At 41.2% G+C, this 16,329-nt stretch overlaps 1 protein-coding gene across 1 annotated transcript in view; it reads left to right on the top strand.

The window, feature by feature from the left end:
• ADAMTS16 (ADAM metallopeptidase with thrombospondin type 1 motif 16) overlaps positions 1–16,329 on the top strand; it is a 148,402-nt gene that overhangs the window by 86,178 nt on the left and 45,895 nt on the right. Inside the window, exon 18 of the mRNA XM_038770410.1 lies at positions 14,184–14,310. Coding sequence (XP_038626338.1) covers positions 14,184–14,310 — 127 coding nt within the window. The remainder of the gene's footprint in view (positions 1–14,183; positions 14,311–16,329) is intronic.

Below are 16,329 nucleotides of genomic sequence, written 5' to 3'. Positions count from 1 at the left end.
TATAGCCTGTAGAGGAGAATCACCAAGTACATAACCATTCACTTCTCGAAACACTTGAAAACATACTATTCATGGGCAGAGAACATGTCTACCAACTCTGTTGTACTTTGCACATAGTAAGTGCTTAACAAATGCCATCATCATTATTATTATTATTATTCCTCTCCCAGGCATTTTATACAGTGCTCTGTACACAGTAAGTGTTCAATACATAAGATTGATTAGTTAATAATGATGGCATTTGTTAAGTGCTTACTATGTGCAAAGCACTATTGTAAGCTCTGGGAGGGGGGGCTACAAGGTGATCAGGTTGTCCCACGTGGGGCTCACAGTCTTAATCCCCATTTTACAGATGAGGGAACTGAGGCTCAGAGAAGTGAAGTGACTTGCCTCAGGTCACACAGCAGACGTGGCGGAGACGGGATTAGAACCCATGACCTCTGACTCCCAAGCCCGTGCGCTTTCCACTGAGCCACGCTGCTTCTCAGTTGTTATGTTGGTTGATATGTGTGGTCTAATGAAGGCTCCAAAGGAACTGGGTTAGCTGTTTGTTAGCCCAGAGCTGTGCAGACAGAGTTCTTCCCAGGCAAATGCGTGTACTGGACAAGTGAAACCACTAATCAGCTTGGCTCAGTGGAAAGAGCACAGGCTTTGGAGTCAGAGTTCATGGGTTCAAATCCCCGCTCCGCCAACTGTCAGCTGTGTGACTTTGGGCAAGTCATTTAACTTCTCTGTGCCTCAGTTACCTCATCTGTAAACTGGGGATGAAGACTGTGAGCCCCCCCGTGGGACCACCTGATTACCTTGTAACCTCTCCAGCGCTTAGAACAGTGCTTTACACATAGTAAGCGCTTAATAAATGCCATCATTATTATTATTATTATTAATCAGGAGGCATGTGAGTCTGCCTCGGGATATTGGTCAGAGTGGATTATTGAAATTTTGAATGTCTTGGGGCTGTCCAACAGAGAGCAAATCAATCAATCAATCGTATTGAGCGCTTACTGTGTGCAGAGCACTGTACTAAGCGCTTGGGAAGTACAAGTTAGCAACTTATAGAGACAGTCCCTACCCAACAGTGGGGCTCACAGTCTAAAAGGGGGAGACAGAGAACAAAACCAAACATACTAACAAAATAAAATAAATAGAATAGATATGTACAGGTAAAATAAATAAATAAATAGAGTAATAAATATGTACAAACATATATACATATATACAGGTGCTGTGGGGAAGGAAAGGAGGTAAGATGGGGGGGATGGAGCAAATGGTGGGGAACCTACAGAAGACAACTGTCCATAGGTTTGCATCGGGTGGGAAGATGATTTTTTTCTTCATTACCCCCATCCTCTCATGCAGGGCACATAGATGAAGCGCAGACCTCTGATGTGCACTGTCTGTGAGTGAAGTTAGGGGTGGATGGAATCTAAGGTGGGTGAGGTGGGTAGGTGATGGCTCTGAGAGAAGCATTCATTTCATTCATTCAATTTATTGAGCGCTTACCATGTGCAGAGCACTCTACTAAGTGCTTGGGAAGTACAAGTTGGCAACATATAGAGACGGTCCCTACCCAACAGCGGGCTCTCAGCCTAGAAGGCAGAGACAGACAACAAAACATGTGGACAGGTGTCCGGTCATCAGAATAAATAGAAGTAAAGCTAGATGCACATCATTAACAAAATAAATAGAATAGTAAATATGTATAAGTAAAATAAATAGAGTAATAAATCTGTACAAACATATATACAGGTACTGTGGGGAGGGGAAGGAGGTAGGGCAGGAGGGTGGGGAGGGGGAGAGGAAAAAGGGGGCCCAGTCTGGGAAGGCCTCCTGGAGGAGGTGAGCTCTCAGTAGGGCTTTGAAGCATCATGGTGTAGTGCATAGAGCCCAGGCTTGGGAGGAAGAAGGTCATAATAATAATAATGGCATTTATTAAACACTTACTATGTGCAAAGCACTGTTCTAAGTGCTGGGGAGGTTACAAGGTGATCAGGTTGTCCCACGTGGGGCTCACAGTCTTCATCCCCATTTTACAGATGAGGTAACTGAGGCCCAGAGAAGTGAAGTGACTTGCCCAAAGTCACACAGCTGACAATTGGCGGAGCCGGGATTTGAACCCATGACCTCTGACTCCAAAGACCGGGCTCTTTCCATTGAGCCACGCTGCTTCTCTATGGGTTCTAATACTGGCTCCACCACTTGACAGCTGTGTGACCTTGGGCAAATGACTTCACTTCTCCGGGCCTCAGTAACCTCATCTGTAAAATGGAGATTGAGACCATGAGCTCTACATGGGACAGGAACTGTGCCCAACTCAATTTGTAGCCCCCCAACGCTTAGTACAGTGTCTGATACATAGTAAGCACTTAACCAGTGCCATTACTATCATTAGTAGAAGCTATCATGGAGAAGCATTTTGCAGATGAGGGAACTTGAGGCACAGAGAAGTAAAATGACTTGCCCAAGATCTACAGCAGGTAAAATGGCAAACCCAGGATTAGAATCGAGGGCCTCCACTCTTTCCACTAGGCAGCACTGCCAGTGGAAAGATGAACAGGCAGATGGAAACTTAACAAATGAGAGTAGGCAAAAAAAAATAAAAAATAGGATTCTTCTGCCTGGAAAGTTGAAGTCCTGGAAAGGGACATGATTGAAATATATGAAATCATGAAGGGTTTGTATGGGACAGATATGGAATTGTCCACCAGATTCCACATGAAGATGAGGAGCCACCTTTTGAAGCTTGAAGGTAGAGGATTCACTGTAAACAAAAGGAAACACTTTTTCACCCAGTGGGTGGTAAGCATGTGGAAATCATTATTGCAGGGAATTGTGCAGGCCAAAAACAGCAGATCTAAGAGAAATTCATTCATTCATTCAATCGTATTTATTGAGTGCTTACTGTGTGCTGAACACTGTACTAAGCACTTGGGAAGTATAAGTTGGCAACATATAGAGATGGTCCCAACCCAACAGCGGGCTCACAGACTAGGGAAATGTGGATGAAACCTTGGATTAGTGTTCTATTATGGGTTACAACTAGGAAAGTTAGGGGTGTAGAGGGGTAATGTAGGAGTAACTGAATGATTCTTTAAAGATTTAGATGGATTTCAAGGAGGGCAAGTGTCACATGGCATGTTCCATGCATCCTTTGCCACTATCAGAGATGAATACTGGAGTGACCCAGAAATGGTGGAATTTTTATGTCCTCCTATAATGCTTCCATTACAAGCTACAGTTATATAAATGACTGCTGAAGGGAGGTGGAAAGGTTAAATGAGGGGATTCGGGGTGTGTTTTCCATTTCATTATAGCAGTAGTAGAAATTTTTAATTGCTTTTTGAAAAATTCAATGATTACACAAAGAAAATATAGCCAAGGATCTGTTCTAATGCAGACCGCAAGTTGCATGTCATTAAGCTGTTTCATCAGTCTTTTTATTATAGCTGTCTAATATGTTCCAAAGAATACAACATAAATGGAGGTTTGTGTAATCTGGGAGTGTGTTTACCTTTACGACCATAGTTTGTTGATTTAGTAAATGTTACTATTGAAAGATAGAGGCAAGGCATACACAACTAAATGAAAGTAAGTCAAATGAGATTATAGGAGCGTGTCTTTTTTTTCTCTCTACCCTTGCTTAGAGGAGATCTCTAGTTGGACTTGTCCATTAATTTCCTGGAGGAGTAGAGTTGCAAATTTCAAAACAACCGCAGATTGGATGGTCTATTTTCTATATGGAATGCTTTCCAATATTGCAATGATAATTCAATATTGGATTCAAACATGATGAATAGCAATAGAATGCAACTTTGGGGAGGGTTTTACTAGAGGATAAAAATATAAATAGATGAGTGAAGAAGGAGGAAGTGATAAGTGGAAGGAGTTAAACAGGAAACCCCTATAAAAATAGCTGCTATCCAGCAAAAGACTTTCTTTCTGCAAAAAGAAGCAGAGAAGCAGCGTGGCTCAGTGAAAAGAGCACGGGCTTTGGAGTCAGAGGTCATGAGTTCAAATTCCGACTCCACCAATTGTCAGCTGTGTGACTTCGGGCAAGTCACTTCACTTCTCTGTGCCTCAGTGACCTCATCTGTAAAACGGGGATGAAGACTGTGAGCCCCCCATGAGACAACCTGATCACCTTGTAACCTCCCCAGTGCTTAGAACAGTGCTTTGCACATAGTAAGCGCTTCATAAATACCATTAAAAAAAACCAGGAGGACTGAGTAAAGGTATTTGCTCCTTTCAAGACATTAAATTGGAACTGCTAGCGTGCCTCAAGTAGCCTCAGAGTTAATGATCCTCAATTGTGCATTTCTGCTGTATTCTCCCAAGTACAGAGTACATTGCTCTGCACATAGTAAGCATTCATTAAGTGCCATTGAGTAGTTGATTCTCCCAAGGAACCATGGAAAGGATCTGGTGGGGAAGTTTCCTCTATTTGATTCCCTCTCCTATGATATACCTCAACTCTCTCCTGAACAAATAAGCACATTTGTTTTGTCAGTTTTGATTCAAAATTAAGACTTTATAGACTCTCTGTAATGCTTGATTTGGGGGTATTATAATGTTCAAACCAATCAGTTCTTCATCCTATAGAAGTGGCACATGCTGCTGATTTCCTAGTCAGTAGAAGCTCTCTGTTCTTTACTGATGCAAGTTGTCATCCCATTGGGCTTTGCATTTCCACCTCATGTGGAATCCACATGAACTTGAAAGGAACAAGGCAGAGATGATAACTGGCTAAATGGAAGGGTGTAGATTGAGTCGTGTGTCAGTAATCAGTGAGTTAGCTATTATCAAGTGGTGATCTTACCCAGTTTGACATGGCATCGTTTCCTATGCCTCATAGCATGGAAGTAGAATTTCTGCCTTTAAGAGAGATGAATCCCTGATGGATCCATGGAAAAACAATGCAGGGAATCAAATTCTTCAGCCTGTTCTCTTAGAAGAAAGTATGTGCTCCTGGGTTTCAGGATTTCTCTGCCAAATGGCAGCTCCTGTTCAGAAGAACCCTATGCATTCACTGAACTAATCTTACACAAAGGTCATTGTTCCAGTGTACTGGAAATTGCACCTGATCGTTCCATCTTCGTTAGGTGAGGTATCACTCTTTAATTTCCAAGACCATCTGTGCAGCCAAAATTTAAAATAGGCAAAGTGCCAATTTTAATTTGCAAAAATTAAAAAGCGACATCATAGAAGAGGCCAAGGTGATCATCTAAAGGTCAGAGCTGGTTCTTGTCAGTTCTAATATAAATCGCATCTTTGATCTAACTTTGGAGTCCCTGTCCAAGCTGTAGCAGTTTTAAATCATATCTGGCCTTTCCTGTGTTTTCCTTATGTCTCGTTCTTTGTTTTTCACTTTTGTTTTCCCTTGAATGTATTCATTCAATCATAGATGGTCACTGTAATTACATGCGCTATCAGGATTTATTGCTCAGACCTTCCTAAACTATAGGACACTAAAGGCTTGGTGAGATAAGTGCTTTGAAGATCAAATCTGCAGTTACTCTCAAGTCTACAAGCTGCTTCATTTGATTCCATCCCTCCCAAGTCCTGTCAAATTCAAAAATTTAAGCCAGATTGTTTCATTCTTAGTTGTCCAAAAATGATGTACTAAATTGCCAAAAAGAATATACTGCAAACATTTGAACATGGAAACCAAGTCATAAATTTGTCCTAAAATGACTAAAGAGAATAAAATGTGGGTACTCTCTTCTCCCTTCTAAAAAATGAAAGGTAGAGTAAACATTAACTTTTCTAAGAACATTTGGGGTGTAGCTTAACCTCTGTTGTCTCCGGTCTTATGTGTTAAATTTATTCATTCAGTCGTGTATTTATTGAGCACTTACTGTGTGCAGAGCACTGTACTATGCACTTGGGAGATACAAGTTGGCAACATAGAGACGGTTCCTACCCAACAACGGGCTCACAGTATAGTGACTTTGATATTTGGAGGAAGAGAGAATGATTTAAAACTCTTCCCTTATGCATTGAAAACCTACTTTTCATTTTCAGTGTTCTCGTTATACATTAGATCCTGCCTAGACACTTTTCCAGGGTCATTTTCCAGGATGTTTTCTATCACCCCCAAGTCAGAAATGGACTCACTCCTATCTCTGTATGTAAAGAGTGCCATTTTGAAGATATAGCAGAGAGAAAATGGGAATTGAAACTGCTTGTGCCATTGGAAAATCTTCAGAGATTTTTGTGCTCCTTTCACACTCAATCTGAGTAGGCAGTTCTGGGCAGGTGGCAGTTCTACTGTAGAACTAGTAGAAGTTGAGGGCAATTCCTCTCATAGTCTTTCTCCTACTTTGTTATAATAATAATAATAATAATAATAATAATAATAATAATTGTATTTGTTAAGCGCTTACTATGTGCAAAGCACTGTTCTAAGTGCTGGGGAGGTTATTAGGTGATCAGGTTGTCCCAAGGAGGGCTCACAGTTTTAATCCCTATTTTACAGATGAGGTAACTGAGGCACAGAAAAGTTAAGTGACTTGCCCAAAGTCACACAGCTGACAATTGACAGAGCCAGGATTTGAACCCATGACCTCTTACTCCAAAGCCTGTGCTCTTTCCAGTAAGCCACCCTGCTTCTCCGCTGCTATACTGTAATGCTATACTGGGTCTCCCAGCCCAGAATCCCTGAGAAAATAATTATTAATAGTAATTTTGGTATGTGTTAAGTGCTTACTCTGTGCTGAGCACTGGACTAAGAGCTGGAGTAGAACAAAGATAGTCAGGTTCCACATGGAGCTCTCAGTCTAAGTAGGAGAGAGCACAGGTATTGCTCTGCAGATGAGGAAACTGAGACACAGAGAATTTAAGTGACTTTCCCAAGGTCACACAACAGAGAAGTGGCCTCTTCTCAAACTTAACCTGTCCAAATCAGAGTCCCTTATCTTCCCTCCCAAACTCTGTCCTCCCCCTGACTTTTCCATCACTGTAGACGATCCTCCCCCATGACTTTCCCATCACTGTATACGACACTACCATCCTTCCTGTTTCACTAGCCCGTAACCTAGGCATTACAATGACAATAATAATAATAATAATAATAATAATGGCATTGATTAAGCACTTACTATGTGCAAAGCACTGTTCTAAGCACTGGGGAGGTTACAAGGTGATCAGGTTGTCCCATGGGGGACTCACAGCCTTAATCCCCATTTTACAGATGAGGTAACTGAGGCACAGATAAGTTTGTGACTTGCCCAAAGTCACACAGCTGACAATTGGTGGAGCTGGGATTTGAACCCCTGACCTCTGACTCCAAAGCCCATGCTCTTTCCACTGAGCCATGCTGCTTGTCCAATCATTATCTAAGTCATTATCCTTGACTCCTCTCTCTCATTCAACCCACATATTCAATCTGCCACCAAATCCTGTAGGTCCCACCTTCACAACATCACTGAAATCCACATTAGTGCTGTGGGGATGGGAGAGGGGAAGAGCAAAGGGAACAAGTCAGGGCAGTGCAGAAGGGAATGGGAGGTGAGGAAAAGGGGAGTTTAGTCTGGGAAGGCCTTTTTTTCCTCTCCATCCTCTCCTACTACGTCTCCATCTTCTCCTCTCCATCCAAACTGCTACCACGTCAAAATAATTACTCATCCTATCCTACTCGGATTACAGCATCAGCCTCCTTGCTGACCTCCCAACCTCCTGTTTCTCCCCACTCCAGTCCATTCTTCACTCTGCTGCCCAGATCATTTTTCTACTAAAACATTCAGGACATGTCATCCCCCCAACCCCTTAAAAAAATTCCAGTGGTTGCCGCTCCACCTCCGTATCAAACAAAAACTTCTCACCATTTGCTTTAAAGCAGTCCATCACCTTGCCCCCTCCTACTTCACCTCACTTCTCTCCTTCTACAACTCAGCCTGCAAACTTTGCTCCTCTAGTGCTAACCTTCTTACTGTGCCTCAATCTCTCCTGTGTTGCCGCCGGCCCCTAGCCCACATTCTGCCTCTATCCTGGAACTCCCTTCCTCCTCCAATGCAACAATTACTCTCCCCGTCTTCAAAGCCTTAGCAAAGGCACATCCAAGAGGCCTTCCCAGACTAAACTCCACTTTTCCTCATCTCCCATTCCCTTCTGCATTGCCCTGACTTGTTCCCTTTGCTCTTCCCTGTCCCAGCCCCACAGCACTAATGTACATACCTGTAATTTTATTTATTTTTATCGATGTCTGTCTCCCCCTCTTTAGAATGTAAGCTCGACATAGGCAGGGAATGTCACTGTTTCTTGTTGTATTATTTCCCTAGCACTTAGTACAGTGCTCTGCTTACAGTAAGTGCTCAATAAATATGATTGAATGATTGAATGAATGAAAGTGGCACAATGGGATTAGAACTCAGGCCTTCTGACTCCTAGGCTCATTAATATCTCTGTGGTCCAGGAAGTGACAATGCAAATTTAGCCAGTCAAGTAAAAGTACTGGAAAAGCTAAGATCCACGAGCCCAGCCTTCTAACAGGGTTTGAAAGGTAGGAAGTTACCCAACTGAGCAAACCGAAGTCTTCATTTTTCTTCACCTGGATATATTTATCAGTCAGATTGAACAAGCAGTGAATCAGCCAGTCAGTCAATCAATAGTATTTATTGAGCACGGACCACGACAGTTTTGAAGGTTCTTTAATACTGCGAGGATTGGATGGAATGAAAGACAGATAGAAATCGTGACCACCTTGTTTATATGACGTGGTTTCAATCAATTATGTTGATTGAGCACTTGCTGTGTACAAAGCCCTGTACCAAGCACTTGGGAGAAAACAACACAACAATTTAACAGATGCATTCCCTGCCCACACTGAGTTCTAATTCAAGCAACATCTGTCACTGAATTCTGCTGGACTCTGGTTGTTTTAGTGTGCAATACAACACAATGCCTGCTGTGCCTCCAAGCTAAAAAATGATAAGGGCTTATTGATCTATATAGTGAGTTTCCCCCTCATTGGAAGATTTGCAGTCAGAGCTGTCAAGAGTCTTCTGCAGGTTAATAGGGTTAATCCCAGAACTGGTTTCAAGAGTATGGATTTCTGGGAAATCTTCTGAACCTTTTGATGTAAAGAAGAAAGAGGGGCACCATTGGGGTGCTAGAAAAATACCTTACTCAGCTTCCACACACTCTGGAGTTTCTGGGATTCCCCTTGTCCATGCTATCAATATTACCACGGGGTTTGTGGGCTTAACATAAATAACTTCCCCATCATCGGCCTTGGGTATGTTCCCTCTCTGATCCTATGTCTGCTTTACTGTTCTTCGCATCAGCTCCATGAGTTCAGTATTATTTTAGGCTTTATGCTCTGTTTGAAGTTTTCTCAGGCGTGTGAGGGGATATTTTATAATCCTCTTTCAATATCCTCCACTCTTTTACCTCCTTTTTATTGTGGCATCTTCAAACTCCATTTACTCTTGTTTTTGTGACTCTTAATAGAGATAATAAACAGAATAAAAAAATAAAACTGCAGGTTGGCTGCCCTCTGAAACCAGTCTGGTTTTATGTATAAGCAAATTTATTATCATTGTTTTAGACATTCTCTTGACTTAGGCTATAAGGTCATATATTTATTGTCTTCAAGTATGTGGAAGATGTTGATTATCTTTTCTGTCTCTGTTAGGAGGAGTGTAAAAGAGCTTACATTTCACCAGAAGTGAGTTTATATTGAAGAATACCCCAAGAGGAAGGGCTATTAACACTGAAACAGATTAGGTAAAAAGGTAGACAGCTATGTGTCTGATATGGTTTTGATTCAGACTTCAAACTTTCCTGAATGGATTAGATGAAAGGATTGGAAGACATTCCCAGCATTCCCACTACTAAATCTACATCTAAAAGTCATCTGATTCAAGTGTCAGGTGCCTAGAAAAGTGCTCTGCACATAGCAAGTCCTCCGTAAATACCGTTGCTTAATTGATAGATTGAAGTAGAAAGAGCCCAGGCCTTGGAGTCAGGTGATCTGGGTTCTAATCCCAGCTCCTTCGCTTGTCTGCTGTGTGACTTTGGGCAAGTCACTTAGCTTCTCTGGGCCTCAATTGCTTCATCCATAAAATGGGGCTTAGGACGGTGAGCCCCATGTGGGATCCGGACTGCGTCCAACCCGATTCGCTTATATCTACCCCATTGCTTAGTACAGTGCCTGGTACATAGTAAGTGCTTAGCGAATTGAAAATGCATATAATGTGTAAATCATTTAACATGAGGCACTGGCTGTTGTTGAATTTCTAATCAATCAATCAATCGTATTTATTGAGCTCTTACTATGTGCAGAGCACTGTTCTAATGAACCCATTGTCCAAGGCTAGGTAGTCCCACCATGTATTCCAGAAGAATTTGGCTAAACTCAAAAGTTCAAACTTCAAAGAACATAAAAACTGGAAGACTAATACACTAGCTTACCCTAGTAAGAGGGTGAGGGGATTCCACAGAAAAGAAGCTGCATAACGCCCTGCCAGTAATTCCTTGGGAATCAAGCCCGGGGACCATTAGCAGAAGCTATCCAGCTGATCTTAATCACTGTGATTGCGCATAAGGTGAAAATCAATTTCTATGTTAACTGAGTCCCAAACCATTTGGGTCTTTGTAGATTAAAGTCAACACTTGGAATTGCCCTCGGAAGCCAATAGGAAGTCTGTGTGTATTACGGAGCACAGAGCTAATATACTCCATATGAGCAGGACAGATGTACTGCTTTAGTAGGCCCCAGGCTGTTTTTGAATTGTGAATTAGTGTGGGTGTCTGGACATGTATGTACATGTGCTGGTACACATAAATATGTTTGAATAGCTGTTCTATTTGTGGTCACTAATGCTTTTCTTGAGGAAGCTCAGAGAGCTTTGCGTATATTTCCTTGTAAATCCTTGAGTCCAAGTTGAGCCCTGCAAACACATTGAGCCCGGTGATCCATGTGATCACACTTTCAGATAAATTCCACCCATTTGTTCATTAAGTAATGCTTATCATCCAGGGTTGTACTATGCACTGAATCTAAACCAGTTTTCTCTGTTCCTAGTGTATATATTTATAGTTTGGAATTCTGTGGTGGATTCCAACAAGAAATTGTCCAGAACACCATCCTCCATGCTGGGAAAAGGAGGAAGGCTAATAATTAGACATATTCCTGCCTCCAGGGGACTCCCAGTCTAAAAATGGTGGCGGGAAAGGGTTGGTGGTGATATAGAAGGAAAGATTGAACTGTGAAAAAGAATGTAATAATGACGATGATGATATTCATTAGGTGCTTACTATGTGCCTGACACTGTACTAAGCGCTGGGGTGGATTCCAGCAAATTGAGTTGGACACAGTGCCTGTCCCATATGGGGCTCGCAGTCTCAATCCCCATTCTTGTCTTATGCTGTCGAGTAGTCTCCGACCCTTAATATGTTGGAGGTATCTGCTTATTTCATCGTTTTTGAGGGGTTTTTTTCTCATGGCTTCTGTAGATCATCCTTCATAGCCTGTGATAATGGATATCAGTATGATTGAAACATTGTATCCATTGCTTTCCTATCCAGAAATAAACTATGAAATTACTATAGGAATGACTTCAATATACTATTTATGGCAAGCCTGGGCTGAAGAGCTTTGGGGAGCAGTATTTTGTCTGGCAGAGACACAAAGTAGCATGTGTTTACTTTATGGCCTTGGTTTCTGTGTGGAGGTTTTACAGAATCTGTTATCATTTTAAGGAGTCAAAGTGAATTCCATAGAAAGGACTTCTGAGATGATCAGTTGCACTACCTATTTTCATGGTTTCCTTATCCCTGATGCCTGAGGGACCCAATAGTTAAGAATCATTTGTTCTAATCCTACTCAACCATTAGCTCTCGTCCCCATTTCCCCTATTTAACTAACCACATCCCATCTCGCTATGAAAATAAATGAGGTAATAATTGGTATTTGTTTTATATATAAAACTGTTCTGCCCTACTAATAGGTAACTAGGCTGTGCCTTGAGTATGTCAAGTAATTTGTGAAGTGCACTGAAATTCCTTCAAGTTCCTAGGGTGCATGCATGTGTTACATAAGCTGGGAGAAGATGTACTGCTTAGTTGCCTGCCCTTCCTCAAACTATGAAACACTGAGGAAGTCCTACAAAACTCTGAAGAGGTCATCATTATCAGTAGCGTTGAGATGAATGAAGAGCTGTATGCAGACATTATCATAATGATAATAGTAATAATCATTGTGATGTTTGTTAAACACTTACTGTATGTGCCAGCACAGATAAGAAGATAGGATGCAGTCTCTGTCCCACATGGGACTCATGGTCTAAGTAGGAGGAAAAACAGGTATTGCAACCCCATTTAATCCATGATTAAATGTATAGTATTCTTTCCAAGTAAAAATGACTTTTAATGGAGTCAGGGGTGTATTTTTGATTTCTTTACATAAAACACCGTATGAGAGATGATTTTAAATGAGCCTTTTAGCTTTATGAAGGCAAAAAGCTTGAAGCAACTAGTCCAAAGGAAATAAACCCTCAGGCTGCACAACTTCAGTACTTGTTTCCTTTCTTTGACCTTAAGAGAATCTATCTCCTCCGTGGCACTTTGAAAAATGACTCTCTTGTGGAATGTATCTATTCCCCTGAACTCCCTCCCTTCTGTTGACAAAGCAGAAGTCCTCCTATTCCAAGTCATTTTCCATTGTGTATTTAAGAACCTTTACATAAAAAAGCAAGAATAATAAAGTTTGACTTCATACAGGAACTTGGCTTTAGAGACTTTTGTGTGCATGATGTCTACAGCCCAGCTGCTTTTCTTACCTGCAACTGTCTTTTCAACCAGCTCCCATGTCAGCAAACCTTCCATCATCTGTCAGAGCATGTGAATTCAGCTGTGTTGGTAAATTTAGAAATGTCAGTGTACATTTTTCTGTACCTGGGGAAGGAGAACTGCACAGTTAATTACTATGAAATGGGCCTGAACTGACCCTGGGAGACTAATTCGACCACATGCTTCTCTTACTCTTTGCTGTGAATGAAGTCAGAAAACTGCTTTTTGATCTAAAAATATTTTCAAATGTATATTTTTTGTAAAATAAGTGGGGATCTCATTTTTTTTTCTTTTAATGGAGTGAACCCTGCAAAACCTGGTATTCAGTGTTTGCCCTTTTTCTCTGCATTTAATTGATTGAAACACATGGAGGGTGACAAGGTAAAGACTGAGAATCTTGGAGATTTGTTCTGAGAACTTAATATCTCAGGTTTTATTGAGGCAAGCCCCAAATTTAAACTGTCACCTCTAGATTTATAATGTTGGGGGGTTCTATGACCTATCAGTCAGTGCTATTTATTGAGCGCTTACTATGTGCAGAGCACTGTATTAAGAGCTTGGAAGAGTACAGTGTAGCAGAATTAGTAGTCATGTTCCCTGTCCATAATAAATTTACGGTATACAGTCTATCTCTTCTGCTCAGCTCCATTTACAAGTGGGCCCAATTGTCTCTTCCTCCTCCTCTCCCCTCTCCCCCTCCTCCTCCTCTTACTTCTCCTCTTCTTCCTTCTCCTGCTACCTGGGGATATATTTCTTATATCTGAGCCCAATTCATTTGAAAATTGAGTAGCCTTTCTTCAGTCAACTATGAGTTGTGGGAATATAGTTCCACCTACCTTTAGAGGCCAATAATAGAGCTTTGGCAATCCCATTTTATTTCCAGCCTCCTGGGGAATATCCACCAGCACAGTGTCAATGACTAAAGGATTTGGACTAGCCATCAGGTCTGAAGTGAGGTTGGCCATTTCAGTTCTCAGGAGAGCCCCATGAACTCATTTCTCATTCACATTCCCTCTGTCCCTTCATTGTTCTTTAGGATACCATTTGAAATGCCCTAAACACTGAAAATAAAAATTCAGCTATGAAATTTGGTCCATGCCTCATTTTTCTTCAAAAGAGAAATGCCCAAGAGATGTCTGAAATGGGAGAAAAAAAAGGGATCAGAGGAAGAATTGATCCCTATTCTAGGATAGCCAGTAATTAGACAGTGGTGTAAGTGGTCAAAAAACTGTTACTGAAGATCTTCAGAGTAAATACGATTGAATGAATGAACTCTGACTTCAGGTTGTGGAAGTCATTCTTTGAAATGATATGGACAATATAGTTAATTCCTCCTAAATCCAATATTTTTTTTTCCTCATTGGTTTATTATTTATTTTCCTTCTGTTGCACAGGTCAGATGACCACAAGAGAAGGCTGTTACAGAGACATGCGGGTACAAGTAAATACATCACTTTGCAATCCCAGGACAAGACCAGTCACGGGACTCATCCCTTGCAAAATGCCCGCTTGCCCTCCCAGGTAAGAGGCACATTGTGCACATTCTAAGCACAATTAAGAATGTGTAAATTCAAATTAGAGGAACCGGGCCATGATTGATAGGTATGGAGATGAATGACTGAATGGAAATCAAATTAATTCACTTATTGCAGCTAGTACAAGTCTTCCTGCAACAACTGAAAGCTTTTATATGTCAAACATTCCATAAAGAAATAAAATCTCCCTAACTCATTTTGGAGCAGGAATGCCTAAGGAACATTGAGACGATTATGATTCTGCTGATGCCAAGATGGGGAATGATGAGGTAAAGTGGATAAAGATCGGATAGCAGGCTCATTGGCTATAAGGTCCCAGAGTTGGAGTTTGCAGGTGAACAATTTCAGCCCTGCTTCTGCTATCTCTCCTCTTATGGTCATTTCTTTCCCACTAAACATCTGATAATTCTCTTAATAATGCCAACATCCGACCAGCACTGTAGCTCCATATATGACAGCATGCATAGCTTTTGTCAACAAAAATATCTAGCAGTAGAAAAATCCAGATACATAGAAGTTAAGGAAGCTTTCTCTGACATGAGCACGGGATCAACGGAAATCGTGTTAAGGACTGTAATACTTGGAAATTTTGTGAAACTCCAAGTAGCAAAGATTACCTTAGGATCTTCTGGTTGTCCCACAAAACATACACATCCAAGTAGATGAGGAATTGGTTTAGGACTGTTGCATCATTGGAAACAGTATGCAAAAATGCATGGTTGCCTTTGTAAAATAATTACTCTGTCAAAGGAAAAGGGGAGGGAAAAGTTTCATCTCTCCTTCACATGCCTTGAATAGATTCTGTGGCTAAGGGTACATTTCTTCTCTTTAGAGAAGAAGCAGCATGACTAAGTGGCAAGAGCATGGGCTTGGGAGTTAGAGGTTGTGAGGTTGTGGGTTCTAATCCTGGCTCTGCCACTTATCAGCTATGTGACTTTGGGCAAGTCACTTAACTTCTCTGTGCTTCACTTTCCTCATCTGTAAAATGAGGATTAAGACTGTGAGCCCCACATGGTACAACCTGATTTCTTTGTATCTACCCCAGCCCTTAGAACAGTGCTCGGCACATAGTAAGCACTTAACAAATACCATCATTATTTTTATTTAGTTAGAGTACCATTTGCAGGCCTTTGTCTTCTCTGTTTTTTGCTACCAAATGGGACTTCTTATCATAAGAGAAGTCTGTTAGGATTGTCTTAATTGGTCTACGATCTGTTTTTGAATTCATAGTTGAAGAATTCATTCTGATTTTCTTTCCAAACAACTCCTCCCAATCTGAGATTTTTTTGGTTTGTTTTGTTTTCTTAATAGGCCCTCTTTGAAATAATTCAGTTCCTTAAGGGCAGGGATTATGCCTACCAACTCTATTATATTGTAGTCTCCTAAATGCTTAGTGCAGTGCTCTACACATGGTAAGCACTCAAAGAGAAGCAGTGTGGCCTGGTGAAAAGACCACAGGCCTGGGAATCAGAGGATCTGAGATTTAATCCTGGCTCTGCCACTGGTCTCCTGTGTGATCTTGGGCATGTCATTTAACTTCTCTGTGCCTCAGTTCCTTCATCTGCAAGAGGAATCTCGATAGTCTGTGGTTTGATTCTATTGGAAAAAATACCATTCTTGGTAAAACATTTTTTCAATTAATATTGGCTGTGTTTTTATCCCAATCTTTCCTCGCAAATAAATATGCCCCTTGAGGCTCGTACTAAAAAGAAATATAAGGACTAGAATTCCATTTTGTTGTAAAGCTTCCAGTTGGAAACAGAATAGCTCTTCTGTACCCTGGGTTTCCTTTTAGATAGCGTTACCAAATTGTCCTGGTCATTTCCCTTGTAAGAGCATCATAGATACAACAGACAGAGAAAGAACACTGATTAGGTCACGTAGTCTATTTCCTGTCTGGGCAGCATTGCTCTCTACAGTATCCATCTTCTGCTTGTCCCGTCTAGTTTTAAAAGTCAAGTCATCACTTTTCTTGTGAGACCATTTTAAACTTTATTGAATTTCA

This window comes from Tachyglossus aculeatus, chromosome X3 (assembly GCF_015852505.1).
Source record: "Tachyglossus aculeatus isolate mTacAcu1 chromosome X3, mTacAcu1.pri, whole genome shotgun sequence".
Taxonomy (NCBI): domain Eukaryota; kingdom Metazoa; phylum Chordata; class Mammalia; order Monotremata; family Tachyglossidae; genus Tachyglossus; species Tachyglossus aculeatus.
Note: the sequence above shows the minus strand (reverse complement) of the source record. Positions and strands in the feature narration are given on the sequence as shown.